Raw genomic sequence first — 20,559 nt, 5'->3', positions numbered from 1 at the left:
GGACAGGTCTCGCAGTCCTGCTCTGGATGAGTTGCAGAGGGCGGAGAGTAGAAGCAGGCAGATTTAGAAAGAGGCTGTTGCAATAATCCAGCCTAGAGAGCACCAGAGTTCTTGAGACAGTGAGATTCTGGGGGAAGGAGAGTTAAGGAAGAATACCTCTGAGGAGGTGCAGCTGGTAATGTGACTTCTTAGAGACGTCGGAGATGTGAGGAAAGAGTGTGTAGTCGAAGATGACCATGAGGTTTTTAGCCTCGCAAGTGGGAGCAGGAAGAGTGCCAAGAGAGAACAGCCAGAGAGTGACAGAAAAGGAGGGAGCGGGTGAGCCGATGAGGAGAATCTCAGTCTTACTGGCATTAAGGCAGAGATCATTGGTGGCACACCACTCCTGGATAGCAGACAGACAGTCAGAGATGAAAGTGGAGAAGAGGTGGCTGAAGGAAGCCTGAAAATGAGTGGAGTGTCATCTGCATAGCAGTGAAAGTTGGGGCAGAGAGCGGCAATGCGGTGGGAAAGAAGTGCCAGGTATTGGTTGAACAGCCAGCCAGGGTGAGAGGTTAGACCCCTGGAGGACACCACATGTAGAGATAAAGATAGAGGAGAGGAAGGGCCCAAGTTGGGCTGGGAGGGTCGATCAGAGAGGAAAGATGTCAGCCACACCAGGGCTTGACCGGTGATACCCAGGTTAACATGGAGATGGTTGAGAAGGATGACATGGTTGACCGTGTGAAAGGCAGAAGAGAGATCAAGTAAGATGAGGAAACAGGGGGTGTTGGAATCAAGGTTTGAGAGCAGGTCTTCACAGATGCTCATGAGAGCAGTTTCCATGCTTCTGGCAGCTCTGAAGCCAGACTGATGTCATGAAGACAACCAACAGATTCAGTGTGAAGATTAAGCTGGGAAATGGCCAGCTTTTCCAGGAGGTTGCCCAGGAAGGGAGTGATGGAGATTGGGTGATAGTTAGTCGGGTAGGACGGATCGGCAGAAGGTTTCTTAAGAAGAGGATGAACAAGGGAGTGCTTCAGGGGGGAAGGGAAGACTCCAGTGGCGAAGGAGTGGTTGCAGAAATCAGCCAGGGCAGGAGCCAGGGAGTCAATGTGTTCCTTGATTGTTTTGGGGGAACAGGGGTGAACCTGTTTTGATGAGACTTTCATAGATCAGACTTGTCTAGAAACCTTGTCTGGGGAGAAATGGGGAAAGTCAGAGAAGGAGGGAGGACAGGTGGCCGAAGAGGGGCCAGAGGAAAAGCAGAGAGTAGAGTGGGCAGGGGGAGAGGAAGAGAGAGAGGACAGGATGTCCTGAGTTTTAGAGAAGAGTGTGAAGCCAGAGCCATGCTGAGGATCTGGGAAGGGACAGGAGAGGTAGAGATGGCAGCAGGATTGGCTAGTTCCTTGCATATATTAAAGAGTTCGGCCGAGTTGTTAGATGCTGCAGAGACGCAGACTTGGATGTGAGCTCTCTTCTTAGTGCGGATAGAGATCCAGTATTGCCTTTGGAGCAGGCGGCAGGACAATTTGTTAGAGGATGTTCCAGAGGCAGGCCATTTCCACTCAGCCACCCTGCAGTTGCGTATGAGGGTGACGCGGTCAGAGTCATACCAGGAATTGCACTTGGCTTTGGGCTTCAAGAGGATCCTCATGACAGGGGCAAGAACATTGACTATCAGATATAGCAGAGTGGAGCATGGAAAGGGCTGTGTCAGGGCGTGAGTCAGCCAAAGGGGGAGGATGGGTGAGAAAGTGGAGGCAAAAGCCTCAATTGACACACGCTTCATAGGTCGGGTAACTGAGAAGGTGGGTGGCAATGCTGGAATTGGCTTAGCCATGGGGGAAGAGAGGGTGAGCTGGGAGTAAAGGAGAAGGTGATTGCTCCAGGAGAGAGGAGTGGTGAGAGGGATAGAAAGGGGAAGTCTAAGGAGATCAGAACATCCATAGTGTGCCCAGTGGAGTGAATCGGACAAGAGGGGAGAATAGAGAGAGTGAGAGAGTCGCAGCGGTCACGAAAGAGTCAGAGGAAGGACAGGAAGCATCCAGGTGGATGTTAAACTCTCCAAGAAGGAGGAGTTGATTGGTCGAGACCAGGAGGGAAGAGGAAAGGTCCGCCCATTCAGAGAAGATGGAGGAGATTTGACCAGGTGGCCGATAGATAGTAGCCACTGTAAAGCAATGGCTAGGAGGGAGAGAGTGCCTGCAGATGAAGCATTCGGAAGAGGAGAAGGCCTGCGTAGGAATGACAGAGGCAGGAATCCATTCAGTGAAGATCAGGGCTACACCCCCTCCGGAGAAGTGGGACCTGTGTGCGGAGAGGATCTTGTAGCCGTCAGGGAGAAGAGTGTCAAAGCTTGTGACAGAGCTGGCCGTGAACCACATCTCGGTGAGACCGAGGACATCGATGTCAAGTTCCTCCAGGAGGCAGCAGATGTCTGAAGAGTGTTTGACAGCTGAGCGAGAGTTAAGAGTGGCAATATGGAGAAGATTGCTGTCCTTATAAGACTTCAGAGGAGGGGTACAAATCAGAGGTACACCCTGCGGAGTTATAGAAGAGGACGGAGGATAGGGCAAGGAAGCCGAGGAGCACACAAGCTCACCTGATGGGAAGTGCCAAAAGTGTCGAGAAGGGAGCTTGTACTGCCGTTAGGGTCACAGCAAACAATCACACCAGCAACCAATCGGGAGGGAGGAAGCGGGAGAGAAGAACCAGGAAATGAATGCCAGGGAGGGAGGGATAGAGAAAGGAGAGAGCACAATGGCACAGAAAGCGCTCTAGGCCAGGCACCAACCAACAAAATTGAGGCCCGGGAGGGTGTTAGGGACACAAGCTCGCCTGTTGGGAAGCGCCAAAAGTCTAATGTTAAATACTGATGTAAAAGGTTTTTAAAATGTGTTTATGAAACTGATAAGTGATTGTATTGCTATATTGCACAATACAATGTTTTGATGTTTTAAACACCATTAGTGGGTAATGTAGAACACCTGCTGGTTGTTCCATGGACTTCCATTAAGATTAGATATGGTACACAGTGTTTACATGGTTTTAAGAGCTGATACAATATTGGCTTCCCACTGAGTAGGAAGGTGTATACCCCTTTAGTGGGATGTGCCCTGTTGAGATTTGAGACTAAAGTAATTGTCTACATTTCTACATTTGTGGTTTTGAAGTTAACCGTGCTTAGTATGTTGGTGCATTTTATTACAATTACCAGTTGGTGCATTATTGCTGAAGCCAAGAATAACTGTGGTACCATTGTGTATGTATTGCGTTAACTGTTGAGGTAGAGTTTCCCAGAGTACAAAGTGAGTCTTACTTATGTGGATATATTCATCTAAACCTAATTTTATATAATAAAAAGAACTGTGTTAGCACATAACAGTGTGTGGACATTCCATTGCGGGGGGCCTGCGGATTCACTTTACCCAAGAATCAACCTGTATCACCTTCCTCAAGTTTCAGCCTTGGTTGTTGGTCCATTGCTACCATTTGACAGCCTTGGTTGGGTTGGCTCTGTGCCTCTTCCCATCCATATAGTGGGTGGCACAGACACCCCCATCCAGTCTTTATACAGTGGTTGAGGCCATATATTCTTAGCACATAACCACTTTTCTCATCAGTTATGAACCAGGTGTGATTTCTATTAGTAAGTAGTTCAAATTTGCAAAATGCTCCTTTTTACAACTGGGGATAATGAAAACAGAATAAACAACTATAAGAGCACCTTCTTTTATACTGTTATTTTGCAATTCACATTTTGCTCACATGCTTCTTTGAAGAGATCCACAATTGAGCCACACCTATATAATTATAATCCTTTAATTAACACCTGCTTATCATGTCAAACCTGGCTAATGTGCGGACATGTACATTCATAATTAGGAACGACTTGGGAAGATTTCATTCACATCTGCTTGTTAGTATCAATGTACCTGTTGCAATGAAATATGGGTGCAGGGCTTCCTGCACAATTCACAACCAATGTATTGTCCTGAGAGTTTGGTGATAGATGTCAAGGTTAATTTAACATGTTACACTTCAATACACACAAGTGCTTCTTAAAGGAGAAAATATAATTTCAAATTTGCCAGTATACCTCAGAAATGCTTGCATAAATACTTGGAAAATCAGGTTCATGATGCATCTGAGAAATGTTTACAATTTGTCCCTTTTACAAATGCTGTACAGGCCCTTATTGTATTGGATGGAGTATGGACTGTCCTGCACTTTAAGGGCCTAAACCCCATTACCTATCATGCACTCTCCTCTTAGACACTGTTGGACAACCCAGGCCTAGGGGAAGGTCTTGCTTGCATGCGTGAAAGCAAGTCCTGGAACTACTCCTCTATATTGGGAATACTGTCTATGCTAAACAAGTTCTTCATATAGAATATTACAATTCATAAAGTAAATCAGTTACATCCACCAGCTGCCTCTAGGACAGCAAGTTAGTAATATTACCAAAACGATCTTCATTTGACCGGCTCACTGGAGTACCTTTTTCATTATCGCCAAACAAGCTCTTCAGAATAGCACTGGCAATTGGAAGCATCATCGCCGTAGAAGCAGTGTTACTCAACCACATGGAGAGGAATGCCGTGGTCAGCATCATGCCTAATATAAGCCTACGGAGCAAAAATATCAGATATTAAAATTGGATTCTAAACGCGCACGGCACGCTTTCAATGCATGTAAGCGAGCGTCATGGGAAGGGGCTTTGAATATTAGTTGCATACTTCTTTTCAATAAATATTGAGATGTGTGCACATTATTCTAACATTTTTAAATTGACAGCTTTTTTCAGATGTTTCTTTTCTATTCTTTATTTGTATTTGGTTAAAAAAAAAACTTTTACAAAATCCATATAATACATCAATTAGTACAAATGCATAGAATCGAACAAAAATCAAAATAAGAAAAAAACGACAAAAAAGTAATCAAAGAAATACATCAAATGTTCAATATCTCATAACAATTTCATCACTGTTAATAAAAAATGTTTTTTTAAAACATCAATTCATCAAAGTCATAGTCTTAACAAAGCCTGCCACCGCTAAACCCTCTTTAACAGAGTTAATATTAAGACACATTTTCCAAACATTTCAATGAGCCTAATTTACGGGCTCAATCAGGCATCATTGAAAAATGTACTACCCCCACTTTGGTTCGTACTTATACCTTTTTGAATTTCCCCAATGGAGAATTTCAAACACAGTAATGGAAGAAGGGTGAGCAAAAATGCAGTAATGTCATGAAATATTAAGAGACCGAGAAATTAATGGATAGCCGGATGCAAGTTTTAAGGAAAGGTTCCAAGATCAAAAAACACTATTTAATCAAAATATAAATCAAGGTTGAAAACACACTAAATTGTGAAATCTTGCGGTTAAGCGAGTGTGCAAGTTTGAGAGACTGAAAGAGACAGAGTAAGAGAGAGCGGGCGTTGGACAGTTGCATGGTGAGAAATTGGAAAAGCGAAATGAGAGATTTCGGCAGAGCACAGTGATTGAAGTGTGTAGGATAGGGGGAGAACAGATTGCCTAGCTTTTTCAGATGGTTTAATGGACTTCTGATATTTTGTATGGCAGATCATGACCTTATGCCTTTTCAGACATTGCTATATGTGGTATTACCCAAATTGACCTTTTACAATTGACTTTTTGCACAATTGACCCAATGTCCCCCTGCTAACCTCAAAAGCCTACCTGTACTGCTCCCAGGTGCCCCACTGTGTTTCTAGCCACAGGGATTTCCTCTGATGTGTCGCATGGTTTTTGCCTTGCCACACCCCATGATTTTGACCACTGGTTCCCAATGCAATCAGTGCCTTAAATGTTTTTGACCTAGATACCCATTTAATTTGCATGCCTGGCTCCTAGTTATTGGACCTTGGCCCCGTAGCATTCGTGCTCGGGGAAGGGCCATTAGTCAATCACGTGGCTGGAACAATGGGCGAGCATATACATTCTCAGTCCGCTGTTCCAGCCAGCCGAGGCGGACAGGCAGTTACTGGCCATGTCCACCCCCCTTGCCCCTGCCCCTATAGGTTTTGCTTTGGTGCAGTTATCAGCCCATAAGCAAAGTCACATGGGCAAAGAAATGAATGGTGGGAAGATGGGAGACCAGAATAGACAACTGCAAAGAAAAGAAAAAGAAACAAATTGCAAGACTGGAAGATGCCAATAGCATAGAGAACAGTATGGTGTAGAAGGATAAATCCATCATAGAATAGAGGGGGAGTGACATAAAAAAAGAAAGTTCTGTGTCATCGCAATTCCCATTGTTTATCTTTGCAAGGGAAACACATGTTATTTGCCAACATCCAATCACCTCCTTCTTTGCACCCTCTATATGGTTTTGGGAACAGAGAAGAGAAATCCATAACATTTCTTTAAGGTCAGATGCATTGACTGCAGTTCAATTTCGCCTGCGTTTCAACAATTTACTATAGTTAGACTACACGTTATCAACAGAGACAAGTTTGACTCCTCAAGCATCAATGACATTAAAGTGAGTTGTGCTTTTAAATATCCTTCTCATAATTCATCAACTTCTAACCAGATCATCAATTCGTTCTGTTCACCTTTTTCATAGATGCATCATGTGTTGACATGTTGCAGCCCACACAGCTGTGGTACTTCAAGTTCAGAGGCAAATCTAGATCAAAACGCTTCCTCCACTGTACAATGTGATAATAATGGGGAGTAGAGTGACTTTATTGTTACCTATCTGATTACAAGAAATCAGTGTGGGAGGACCACCACTTTATTGTATGTTCTAAGTTTACAAATTATCAAAGTATGTGCTGTAACATTCCCAAATGTGTAGTGGCACATGTCCTAATGGTGGTATGTTTACATCCTCTACTGGATATTAGTAATCCCCCCTGTATTCTTTGCTGTTCAGCACAGGTGGGCAAGTCCCTTTTCTATCTACTATTTTACGATCCAGACAAAAGAGCAGCATAATCTTTGCTCCCCTATTGCTGAATTGATTCTTAAATCCTCATAATTTCCCATTGGCAAACCTTTGTTTCACTGCTCCTTTTTTGTGGATTCTGCCCTTAGTCAAAAGGTTATGTGTTACCAGTTTGTTTTAAATTCAGCCATCTGGTAACTTGAGTCGTGATTGAGTCACGATTTCCCCACAGGAGCATTCCATAAAATGTATGAAGCCCATTACATTTACTTTTTGCACATCACCTCACTTTTTCTCAGCCATATGTACAAACCAAACACTGTACACATTTATTTTTTAAAACTCACTTATTCAGGAACCATGAATTCCTTGGATTCATAGAGGTTTTGGGAGGGCTCCTTACTAGCTTATGCTTGAATGTTAGCAGTTTCTGATCAGTGATTGTATGTGAGTTATTAGGAGTTCTCTGATGTCATTGTCTGTGGTCAGTATATTTGTAATTCTTTAGAATGTCCTTAATTTGTTGCCTATGAGCACTACATTATTGGGTGTGTCATGGTTGGAAACCACAGACACATGACAAGAGTTAACTTTCAGAACCTTCATTGAAAATTGCACAGATGGGTTGGATGATGGACTAGAGTAGCGGGTATGCAACGTTTGGCTCTCCACATGTTTTGGACTACAGCTCCCATCAGTCTTAGCTAATATAGTCCATGGTGAGGGATCAGGGGAGTTGCAGTCCAAAACATCTGGAGATCAAAGTGTTGCAGAACTCTGGACTAGAACATGTGTACACCTCAAGGAGCGAGATTCTACATAAAACAGGAGAAAAATATGTCTGTGATGAGCCTAAGCACTGGAACCACAAAGGCCTTCCGAAGTTTAAAGCCTATTCTTAAAAGGACTGATGGTCCAGAGTTTATTTCTTTCAAGAAAAGCAAACGCTCCCAGCCAGCAGCCAGGGAAAGTGTTCAGCTGAATTCAGTTACAGGGGGAGGTCCTGCATGCTTCTGCATTGATGTTAACCCTCTTGTCACGGCTGCAATGTAATCCAGACTGTGGTTATGGTCCTGGCACCACTGTTGTATAGTGAGGATGGCCTCATACAGGTACCTAGTCAAAAGCCTGCTCCCCTGGTCTGTAAGGCAATTCATTCTCAGCAAAGCATGTAGCTATCCCCCCTCCCATACTGGCTAATTCCGGGTAGAATTAGTTAGCCCTCTACTTAGGACAGGTCTCCAGAAAGTGGTTAGTTTATATGGATTGGTGGCCTTAAGATCTTCAGGGCGTCATCGTCTATAGCTCCTATTTAGCTTGCTATAGAGGCTATAATACTTCTCATCTACCATTTTGTGAGCTCTGGCCCAGAAGCGTCATTCTCCAGCTTGCCGCGATGCTACGTCCACCTTCTCCAGCTATGGCTCTACTGGTCCAGCTGTTCCATCTGCTCTCACTAGCTTTCCCATTGGCCTTTTTGGCAGGATCTCAGTAGCTTCTTACCCTACTGCTCTATTGTTCTTTCTCTCAACTTCAGGCACTTTATGATCTGCATTTCTACAAGGAATGCCATCCTTTCACCTATTGTTATGGTTCTATGTGTTATTTCTGCATTTTAAAGGACAATCACAAAAAAGACAGATTTATTTTGCCCGTTTTTGTGTGACCTTTAAAATGTTGAAATATCCTAATTGACCCTCCCACCCAGCCTGTCCTCCTGCCCACGGAAGGCGATCCTCGTCCCTACCATCACCCTCTCGCGCTGGTTTTCCATTAAATTGGGGGTACTAAACAACAAAACCCTGATTGCCTCAACCAACCACTTCCAAGCCCAACGCACACTTATTCCCAAAACACACACACTCAAACAACATATTAAACATACTTGCCTCACTCACTGTGCCTACCCTCTCCTGCCAACACTTCTCTTCCCCTGCTTGCATTTGACAGTTTGATTTTGAGAGACCGCTCTGTGTGGTTACAGAGGTCTTTCTAAATTGGTCTTTTGTTCCCGTTTATTTGAAAACGACATTTTTACTGGATACCATTGTAGCATCCACATATTGATGAGCCCTCCTTGTATACACATGTGGATTAGCAGGATTAGCCACCAAAAGGTTTTCATTTGTGGGTCCATTTCCCTAGTTGTATCAACTCTTAGGATTGGTCTTTACAATCTAGGCTGCAAATCACCCCCGCAGTGGTCGTGTTAGAACTAAACAGTGGGGCTTCGTGCCAAGGGGTCATTCGTATCCCTTAATGGTTTTGTCTCAGGCCTCTATTTGGCGTCTACCTGGGCAGGGAAACAGTTCTGCCTTCTGTGGGGATTATGGAGTCTGGTCTGACCCCTCTGGCATCTGGGGCCGCCACCACAAAAGGCTGAAGAACCTCTGGGGGATCCACCCTTCACCACCTCTGCATCGTAGAGCAGATGGGGCTCCCTATGCCCCCCCCAAATTTACTAGCCCTCCGCCGGATCAACTGTTGCGAGTGGAAAAGGACAGAGCCCCTTTAAGAGGGAAGCCAAAGACTAGGAGAGGGAGCGGGAAGCGGGAGGAAAGGGAGGGGCAAGGGAAGAGGGAAGACAGTCACTGTAAGGAGGAATAAAGTGAAGGTCATGAACAAACCTGGCTCTGGTGTGATAGGTCTTTGGGTGTGTATGAGGCCCAGTTAAGGAGAGTACAACAACTGGCGACGAGGCAATATGAACGCCAGCAGTGCCTCGATGGCAGTACACAGAAATGAGGAGCACATCAGCCGCAGCATGGTGGGAACGCAGCAGGGAAACTCCAGAGGAGGAGCGCCGCGTCTGAGGTGAGATGAAGGATGGAGCCGGGGAAGAGGACGGCCCAACAGTGTGGATCAGGCAGGCTGAGCATGCCCAGCAGCAGAGAGTAAAGGTGCCCCCATGAAGAAGCAGCCTGACGGTGCAGCGACAGGAATGACGCCGTGGGAGAGGAGCCCCGTGCTGGCAGAAGGTCGGAGGAGAGACGCGGCGAGCCCTGCAGGACCAGCAGAGTAGAGGGCAGACTGCGCCCAACAGACAGGAGGGTGTGGTGGACCCGATCCAGCAGGAATACGGGGATGAGCCCAGCAGTGGTGCCCACAGGAGTGCGGGAGAGTTGGAGATGCCCAGCAGTGAAAGAGTGATAGAGGGCCTGTGTGCCCAGCAGTACCGGAGGGCCTGTGTTCCCAGCAGGATCGTAGGGCCCGTGCGCCCAGCATAACAGGGAGATGGAGGGCCCGTGAGCCATGCAGCGGAAAAGAGCCCAGGAGGAAGGAGGGCCCGTGAGCCCTGCAACGGGAGAGCCCAGGGGCAGGACCCATGAGCCCAGCAGCAATGAAAAGGCAGGAAGGACCACGGTGGAAGAAGCATCACAGGGAAAACACAGCGAAGACAGCCAAGGAGGTCGGCAGCCCAACAGAAGGCAAGTGTGCAGTACAGCCCAGCGCCGTGAACCCACAGAAGAAGTCAGCACTCGCCAGCGACGCAGACTGCACTGCGACCGTCCGTGTGCACACCGGAACTGTGCGGGATGAACACCGCCCCCAGAACATGGCGAACATGAGCGGGTAAGCAGCCCCTGCATGCCCCAATCCTGAACGAGCCAAAGCCAGCATGGAGACACCCCAACGGCCCGAAGGCCCACGACACAGCGCCCCTGGCCACACGAGCCAGCACACACTGGAACGGTGCATCCAACTGTGGAACACAGCAAATGTTGGGTGGGAAGCCCACGAACAAGATGAACGGCCCGTAGGACGACAGCACGACATCCCTGGCTGCCCCAACCAGTGCACACACATGAAGTGGAGACCCTCCAATCTGGGCGGGAAGCCCACAAAGGGGATAATAACGGAGAGGGAAGCACTACCCTTAATAACCCAATAGTGTCATGCGGCATAGAAGCCCGCCACCAGCAAACTAACAAAAGCGAGGCACCGTCAACAACACCGCTACGTCAGTGATGCATCAAAAGAATCAGTGGCATCTGTGCCACCCTATCAGTGCCACCACCCAAGACAAAGGCCACTGGCCCTCAAATTTCACCACCACAAGCAAGCAGCCACAACACCATGACAGACCAAGGACAACCAAATACCAATACTGGAGGGACGCCAGCAGCTGATCCAGGACCTGCATCCTACACCAGCCTCATGAGGCGCCCGAACCCATTCACACTTAACCCACACCATGACCAGAGTCACTGGTGGGAGCAGTGGGTAGAAGATTTTGAGGACTTTGTAGGAGCAATAGGTAGCCAAGACCCACCAAATAAGATCAGCATCTTCAGGAATCCAGCCGGGAGGGAAATAAAAGGGATAATAATGACTATACCAGCACAGGACAGGACCACATACCAACGCCTCCTTGCTGCAATCAATGACAAACTAATTATACCCCACAACAAAGACTACGAATGCCTCGCATTCAACCAACACAGGCAGCGTCCGCACGAATCCATTGGAGAGTTCGTCTTACGTCTCCAGCAGAAGATAGTGAGGGAAGCTTTCTGCACACCTCCTTTTTGTCTATGTTTGCAGGTTATTAACCGTTCATTCCTGAATTTCCTTTCTGCTGACCTATGAATAGCCTCCAAACTATTTTGCGGGTATCCCCTCTCATTGCACCTAAAACACTTCTTCTACACTTACGTCTTATACATTCACTTCATCAGACATTTACTTCTTCATGCATTTACTTTGTACTTTTACTTCGTCTTCATCTTCATATTCATATTCATATTGTCAGGGTGGTAATGGGTATGCTGTAAGGTTAGGGTTGAAGCCAAGTGGGTATAGGGGGAAGAATACAGGTGAGAAAAGGAGGGTGTTTACAGGGGGTTTCCCACTGTCATGACAAAGTGAATTTTAAAGACAGAAGAAGTAAAGGGATGAAGAGGTAAATGTGAAAATGTGAATGTATGGTGAAGGTAATGCAGAAGAAATATAGACACACCCGCTTTGGGTATCTTATCTCATGGATTTATTTTAGGCATTTATTTTTTATTCTTACACAAAGATTAATTAATTATACAATTTCTGTGTGTTCCTCACACCTCTCCAAACGGTGTACTCCACATGCAAAAGGAATAGCTGCTGGCTTCCATTTAATGTGCCTCATTACAACCTTGCTGGTATCCTGGTGGTAGACCGTTGCCGGCACCCAGTCTGCGGCATTGCCACCGGATTAGGATTACGGTTCTGGTGTAAATACCCATTCATAGAGGGGATTTGCCATCATTAAAAGGGCTTTCAGGCCGGTAGGGCGGGTTTACCTCTGGCATTTAGCTGGAGGTGACCCAGGTGCCGCACCGGAACTCCCATACTCGGGCGGTCCAATAAAGTGCCGGTATCATTGGATACCAGCACTTCATTACCAGACCGGCCGACTCGGAATGAGCCCCAATGTTCGGTAGAATTACATGTCTGAAGTCTCTTACAAATGATGGGGTCACTGATATAAATGCCTTAATGTTTTAACATAGTCAGCATTTGTAATCGGTATTAGGACACCATAGAAATGCTGCCTCATCTTCATGTTTTGATGAGTGATATTATCAAATTAAATCAGGTTGGAAGGATTTCATCTGCAAGTAGCACAAGGAGATTACTAAAGTTCAAATGCCCACAAAAGGAAGACAAAAAGACCTGTTATGCTAACTTATGGTTCATCCTTACTCATTCACTTGAGTGCATGTTGTTGCTATTGCCTAAAGGCAGGCATGAAGTAGTTCCATATTACTGAGAGTTATAGCAAAGGGCCAAATCTTTATTCTCCTACGGAGGGATAAATAAGAACGTGTTTTTATATAGTGCTTTATTCTGCGCTGCCAAGTGTTCCAATTACATAATGCAATGGTGCTCAATGTGTTGACTCCAGGAGGATGGATGGCTAAGTTGGCCCTGTTGCAGGAGTCACATTTTCAAAGTGAATGCCGGGCCCATGTGTGAACAAGTGCTTAACTCGCGCACTGGCTAGCTGGTCAATGGTGGATTGTCATAAACATACTCATGACTTACTCTGTACAGCTGTGGGTCAGGATAGACAGAACACAACCGGCAGGCACTGCCTTTAGAAAGCATGTTACATGAGCAAAAGGGTTTTATCAATGTATTTTTCAGGCAGGGGTGGGCAGTCAGATGGAAGGAGCAGCGAGCAATGCAAATAGCCCTAAAATGGACTATGTGATGGGGAGCCAATACAAAAGTGCCGGACGTTTTGAGAAAGATGCTTTTGTCTCTTAGCAGCTGCAAGAATTCGAGATGCAACATTTTGAATGAGGTGTAAATGTACACAGAGTTACCTTAGTGGAGCTTAAAGGGTGTGATCAGTGTAGCTGGAGTATATGCATATATGCAACAGCTTCTGCTCTCCATACTCACCGTCTCCTGTTCAGTATCCAGGCAAGTAAGTGCCCGTCTCTTAACTGGAGGCCATGGCATTGGCGCGCGTCAGCTGGTGGTCTCCGCAGGGCAAGGCAGTCAGAATAATGAAAAAGGAGAAGCAGGATCTCAACTGGGTGCGGCCCTCCAAGCAGAAATGTAACCAGGGCAGTGTGAGAACTTTAATGGCAAGTTATGCGAGTGGATTAAATCAGAAGTGAATAATTCACAGTATCAAACACTGTCAACAGATCTCGTGACATCACAGCGGATGTGCCACCAGTGGGGGCAGACGTTTCGAGACAATCCATGACTGAAAACAAAAAAGAGTTTTGGTGTCCTGGAAAGGTGAAAGACGATTTTATGAGGAATTCTAGAAAGGAAACGTCGGGGAATGGGAGAATTACTATAGTCCTGGGAGTAGAAACTGGTCAGAACTAGCTTTTTTTGTCCCCAGCAGGATTTCCTTCACTAGCAGCAGGGATCTCTTCCAGCCAAAGGACACCAGGACCATGGGAGCGGGAAACGCTACAGATAAAAAGGAAGTGTTTACGGAACTGGTGACCAGAATTACAGCTGATATTGCAGATGTTAAGACATCCAGTAAGACAGGTGAAGGAGAGCCTGCTGCTACTTTAATAGAGGACACCAACGGGGTAAGTTCACAGACAGAAATTAAAAGATACAACTCAGTCCTTCAACCTTGAGAAAGAGAACATGACTATTAAGGTCTCCGGTCGAAGGCACAACCTGCATTTTTAGGCCTTCCTGAGTGGATTCAGAAAGGCAATCAAATGGACTTCCTTCAGAAGACACTGCCATCCTGGCACCAGCGACCCATTGGAAAGTCTTTTGAAAATGAGAGAGCACACATGAGCTTCGCCACAAACCAGCTGATCGGGACCATCCAAGACCGATTAGTGTTAATTTCCTAATGTTTGCAGTGGAGGAGATGCTCCTGTGGGGTGCAAGGGATCTACAAACCGTGGTTTGAGGCCATGGAGTACATAGCAAATATGTGCTTTGAAGACAACAGTAAATATATCGTTCATAGGAGGAGTCTATTAAGAATGCAAAGGTGCTTTTTAGAGGGGGCCATCTCTGCTACTACATGTTGTACCCAGCTGTTCTCAAAATTGCTCATGATGAGGATACACATACCTGAAGGCTGAAGAATGGCTTGATGGCCTAGGTGGAGAGCCCATGGAGATGCCCAGACCACAGCTACCGGATCGGACCACATTTTCCAAATCGGGAATGGGCACAAGGCAGAGAAACACTCTAAAAGACCTGGCTAGAAGTCTCTTCTTCATGGTCAATAAAAATGATGGGGTTCATTCCCATTATAGCAGTGAATAATCGGCTCTTTATTGTGCTCTTAATAGCCAGTTTCATATTCAGGGCCATGATAGATATGAGACCCAAACAACTCAAGATAAAATTGTTAAGCGCTGCAGAAGTAAAGAATGACTCTTGTACAGCATACACATTCCCCAATTCTGGTCCTCTGCCTTCGTGGCCGACAGGTGTGCGTTGACATCTGTGGTTGGCATTGGGGAACTTACATTACCGTTAACTGAAGCTTGCATATCTTGCCCCTTTGCCAGATATCTGCCTTCCATAGTACAAACGTATTGACCCGGTGCTGTTATACTTTGAAGATGCTCATTGAGGCGCCTAGAGGATTGCATGCCTCCCACGTCAATGGCATGTCAGGTCCTCCTTTAGGTCTCAACCAAGGTGGGTGAACTGATAGCTGGTCGGGCCAGCATAGCACACACTGAAACCTGTGACCTGCAAGACCCTTATCGTCTGTTATCTAAGGCGTGGCTGTGCCAGAAGGATTGCAGCACTCCCATACAGTTACTCTGCATTGAGGGACTGGATCTGCCAGAGCGTGCGCTGTTGAAGAAGCCTCCCTGAGATATGTGTGGCAGACCAAGGAACCTGGACCCTGACCCTGACCCTGCACCCTCTGGATGTGGAAAGTTAACCATTTACTCTCAACTGGAGTCTGTGCTGTGGTATGAAGGGCATTTTGCACACTTGCCGGTGCCGGATTTGTTAGCTTATATGTTGCTTTGGCCTAGAGGAGGATCCGACTCCTGAAGGGGACTAAACAGTCCTTGAGCCATATATTTTCTAAAGTGTACCTGCTTTGCATCCAACATTAAATGTGTCGATGAGGAGCAGCTGCCCTCTGACTTTTAGTCATGGTAGTTCCCTCACATTATTGCTCTTAAGGGTTGGTAGGTATTGTGCTATTGCTTGACAGAGAGGTTGGAGGAGATCTGGCTGGAGTCATGACAGTTCAACCATTTTGTAGATTTTGTGTATACTGGAGGGTGGTGTCCGCCTGGTCCAGTTCAAACTAATTTCTTGTTTTCTTGTATTCAGTCTTGTGTTTTGCATCTTCCTCAACCCCGTTTATTCCTAATGTTCGTTCCTTTTCACTACCGTGCTGATTCTGACCCTTACCTAGGAGGGGACCTGATGAAGATTGTGCCCAGGCACACTCTCACCACTCCTGTGGCACATTTTACATGGCCTCGGCCATCCTAGTATCTCCCAGACAGAGGCCTGCCTGCGAGGCACAGCTCTCTTAATCCTCGAGGGGTGCCCAGAACCAAGTAGCCCTACTTGGAATCTGAAAGGGTCTGACAAGGCCTTTTAGGAGTTCTTCGATTCTGCCATACATCTCAAAACACAAGGCCATGTTTCAGAAGAACCCACCTGGTGGAAGTGGACTACATACTCAATACGACCTTTGCAGTGAAATGTAGGGGAGTAGCATTCGGTTCAGAAAAATAAAAAACTTAAATTGAAGCTGGGAAAACTATTGAATAGGAATGAAGGGTGATTTGTTCTGCGAAAGTATTTATGATAAATGTCAGATACAGGATAGGTACTCGTCCACTCGATATTTTCCCCACTTACTGTGTACAGTTTTATAGAAATGTGGAACTTTATACTGTGGAATGATATTCACCAGATTCTGGGGGGCCTGCCTGAAAGATCCAAGAGTAGGTGGGCCACTTTAATTGGCTGCCATCTCCACTTAATACATTGAACTGAGGTTGACTCGTTCTTCAAAGACAATCCGAAATCTGAGGCTATTCAGATGGTCTGGGACGCAATGAAAAAGCCAACCCTAACAGGGCACATTAGCTACTCTGGTCAGGTAAAGAAAATACATAGGGCAAACAGTGAGGTGCTAACTTAAAATGCAGAAAGGCAACATTTCAACAATTCCAGTGAAATAGATAAGCAGAGAGTGGAAAGAGTGAGAAGGAGTTAATAGCCTTTGCAATATTCAGGCGGAAAGACGGTGCTCCAGACAAGACTGCTCTACTGAGCGCAGGACGACCGATGTGGCAAGTTTGCACTTAGCAAAACTACAGGCCTGCAGCTAAATTGAGATTGTATTTGTCAGGAACAGGCGTTGGTGAACTTTAAGAAGGCAATCAACGATCATTTGAGACTTTTACAGAGACCTCTAATAGGCGACGACACCCCCATACCCAGGATCTGCTGAATACGTTTTATTTTTGACTATTAGGTGGATAAACCGGAGCTATTGCATTGGAGTAAAGCAGGAGGAGAAATGGAATGTGAGGAGGGACAAGTTGCTTGTGGCTGTAAGGTTATTTACCCACCTATTGTATGCTCATAGCCAACCTAATGCCTATGCCTTTCCCACCTACTGACCCACCCTGCCCAAAACACATCCTTATGGGATCTCTGAGCAGTTATATCATACAGTAACAACAAATGTAGTGCTTTAAGGGACTGCCAGTGTTATTGCAAAGCAGTTTTCAGAGATTTGATGGCTTAATTGCTCCTTTACACATGCAGCTGGTGTAATAAAATGGTTTTAACCAAGAGTGCTTTTAGCCACTTTTGTAAGCAGTATGTGTGTCTTTGTACTGAAGTCCTATTAAATCAAGCATTGGCAAAGACAACCGTTTTGGTTTATGCACAGGAACATGAGATAGCAATTTGCCAGGCATTGCTATCATATGCTCAGGTACTCGCACCAATTTGCAGCCGATAACATTTTATGGTCATATAGTGCCTGTTAAATGTCTTTTCCATGCCTACATAAAATCCAAAACGGGTTGCTTTGTCAGTGCTGGTTTTGGAAGGCTGGAGCTGCCATCACTGTCAAAAAAAAGGAAACAGGGTCATGTTGGGGGGCAATGTGCAAAGTTGTACTATACAAAGACAACATGCTGGCCCTACTAGAGAAGTGGGTGCACAACTGGTTTACCTGGAGGGCCGAATGACCACACAAGTCTCATACCGTGGGTTCGACTGTCCATTGGGAAGGTGAGACATGAGCAAATTGGAGAAAAAAAATGAGATTTAAGATGGACTTCTTATGCATTGTATTTCTTTTAAGGTACTGAAATCATGTTTTCATATGGAGGGAGTGAGTGGCTGAACTAGATCACCAACACTTGCCTGACAAGAGGAGTAATATATGTGGTTCGTTTTGATGGGAGAATCTTGTAGCAAGGCTTTGATTCATTCAACAGAGAATACTTCTCAGGAAATGCACCAATGAGAATTATCAGAGTAAGTTGATGGAAGAGTAAGAGTATGTTGGTGTTACAAGAAAGAACCTGGATCTCGCTCTCACATGTTCTGGGGTAATGCAAGTGTCCTATCCTACTGAAGAGACGAACGGGGCATGGTTAACATTAATCTGTAAAATGACATACACCGAGACTAGCCTCTCATCCCTTCATAACTATAGAATAGAAATGTGCCCTTTCATCATGAGAAAATGCTCTGGCTGGTAAAGGCCCTTCTTATTGTTAAGGTAGAAATTCTGAAATGTTGGAAATCTGCAAACAAGCCATGGGTGGAGATCAGGCTGGATGCAATGTGCTTGAAGGCGAGATTAGAGAAGGTTCAATTTCTATGGAATGAAGACTTGTGTAGGGTTACGAGAACATTGGAGGGGATTGTGGGGGGGGGGTGCAATGAGCTGTATGCATAATCAAAATCCAGACGTCTTCTACGGATCCTAGATTTGCGAGGGTCCTTTTTCTCTATCGTGTGTGTACGTGTCTCGGTAATTACATTAAAAGTCGAGGGATAAACTAATGTATACTCTTCAGGGCTGTTTTTTTTTTAAATGATGGCCGCATATATGCCATCTGGCCGCGTGGTGAACCTGCTATGTTATGAAACTAAAGTTTATAAAACAACTATTATATCCAAGTTTAATGCAATGTTTTTTTCTGAATGAACTTGTTGATTGGTATTTACTTTTATAAAAAAAGTTCTCAAATGTTACTTCTCAAATTTTTCTTTCTGAATGCTTTGTTTTTTATATATTTTTTTATTGTGATTCAACCAAAAGTGTTTTTTACAGAACATTTCATACATGTCAAAACATATGAAATCATCACAATCATAACCCAATCTGTACATCAGAATAGAACTATACCAATACTAAAATTGTCCATCTCTAGAACTGAGAGTCAATCTGTACATCAAAATATAACTATAATAATACTAAAACTTTCCATCTCTAAAACTAAAAAAGAAGAGGAAAAGCAAAGAGGATATACATGACTTTAGCAATATTTCAGTGGTATGAAACCGGACTATTGTAATACTTTTATCACGTTAATTGTTAAGGAGGTTTCATATCCGGCTATCATTCTGTCCCAAAACATTTCTGTTGATAGCCACTCTAGCAAGATTGTTAAGGGACCCAAATACTTCTCTCTTGTGGCCCTTGTACCCTCACAAAACCTTAACAAGTGTTCAATTGATTAAGTTTTTAGATCTTTACAGTCTGAGCAGAAAGACTTTATTGCCTCTGGCCGCCCCCATCTGGACAACACTGAAGCAGTATGAATCTGATTTAACCGCAATCGAAGGAAGTTCTGTCTCACTTTGTTATCGGTGAACTTTAACAAATATCTTGGAAGTAGCCCCAATTTTTTAATCACACTTCGAAAGTGATGCCACTACTGTAGAGGACCTCATATGATCAGTTGTTTTAATCCAGTCCATTGTCATTAGAGCCTTCTTGGACTGCATTGGATTTGTTAGTAGTGTACCTTTTTTACTACTACACATTTCAAGGATCTCTAATGGCAACCTTCTCAGATCTTGTAACACAGATGAGTGACCTATATGTAGATGCTCCTGGAGATCCTCATATAGTGAATCTTTCAGAGGACTAACAATCAGCCTATATAGAGATAGTAGCCTCCAATCTAGCTGAGACTCCAGGGACCTAAGGCCCAATTCAAATCTCAAGCTTACCATTGGAGTCCCCTGGGGCACGCCTAAGGCCTTCTTACATATTTTCCCCTCGATAGTCTGCCAATCGAATGACCAAGCAATAGGTCTGGCTTCTATCCCATACATGAGAATAGGTACAATCTTAGTCGAGTAAAATCTCACAGCTGGAAGCAGTGAGAATTCACAGAACTGACTAATAACTCTCTGCAATTGCGAGGTTAGCTGGTTTAGCCTAGCTGGGAATTCGGCCCAGATCGGATTTCTACTAGGGCAAGCATATAGCATGTAGCCTAAATAGAGGAATTCTTCTACTACACGAATAGGATCCCCTCCTACTCTCCAATGGAACTTGCTGGAACCTATTTTCTTTCCCACGAATATCACTATCTTTGATTTTTCTGGGTTCAACTTTAAGTCATTTTTCTTCAGATAGGCCTCAAGGGCAGTCAGGAGCCGCTGGAGTCCAAATGCTGTTGTATCTATGAGGACGATGTCATCGGCATACATGAGCCATTTAACGTCTCTAGTGCCAATTTTGGCACTACCTAACCCTACAGTATCTATTTATTTCCCAAAGTCAGCTAGATAGACATTAAAGAGAAAGGGAGCAATCATGCATCCCTGTCTCACCCCTCTCTTAACCGGGATATTTTTGGAAAGGTGGCCTTCTTTACTAATCCTCACTCTTACTGTATTATTTTCATGGAGGACTTTCGGATCGCTTTTAGGGATACAGTGATATACTTTTATTTTTAAGATTATCTTTTAGGGAAGACCTACCCTGTAATTGCTCTCCACCGGGTTTTGGTGTACATTCATGATTTAATGACGGGGTATGTATTTGAGAAAGAGGATTTTAAAAATATTTCATTCCCTATGCAACTTTTCCTCAAACGAATTATCAAAACATTATTGGAATGTGTTACGCTGGGAAATAAAGCAGAGATCAAAGAAATACTTTGAGAGAAAAAAATGACAGCACAGGTTGAGAGAAATATGAAG

The 20,559-nt window shown here is 44.9% G+C and overlaps 1 protein-coding gene across 2 annotated transcripts in view; it reads right to left on the bottom strand.

Moving 5' to 3' along the window:
- SLC13A3 (solute carrier family 13 member 3) overlaps window positions 1–20,559 on the bottom strand; it is a 679,238-nt gene that overhangs the window by 471,892 nt on the left and 186,787 nt on the right. Inside the window, exon 3 of one of the 2 annotated variants that reach the window (XM_069651309.1) lies at window positions 4,483–4,610. In XM_069651309.1, the coding sequence (XP_069507410.1) occupies window positions 4,483–4,610 (128 nt within the window). Of the gene's footprint in view, window positions 1–4,446; window positions 4,611–20,559 lie in introns of both variants that reach the window. The other variant, XM_069651308.1, reaches the window with a different exon arrangement.

Source organism: Ambystoma mexicanum, chromosome 3p (genome assembly GCF_040938575.1).
Source record: "Ambystoma mexicanum isolate Mex_15411 chromosome 3p, UKY_AmexF1_1, whole genome shotgun sequence".
Taxonomy (NCBI): Eukaryota; Metazoa; Chordata; class Amphibia; order Caudata; family Ambystomatidae; genus Ambystoma; species Ambystoma mexicanum.
Note: the sequence above shows the minus strand (reverse complement) of the source record. Positions and strands in the feature narration are given on the sequence as shown.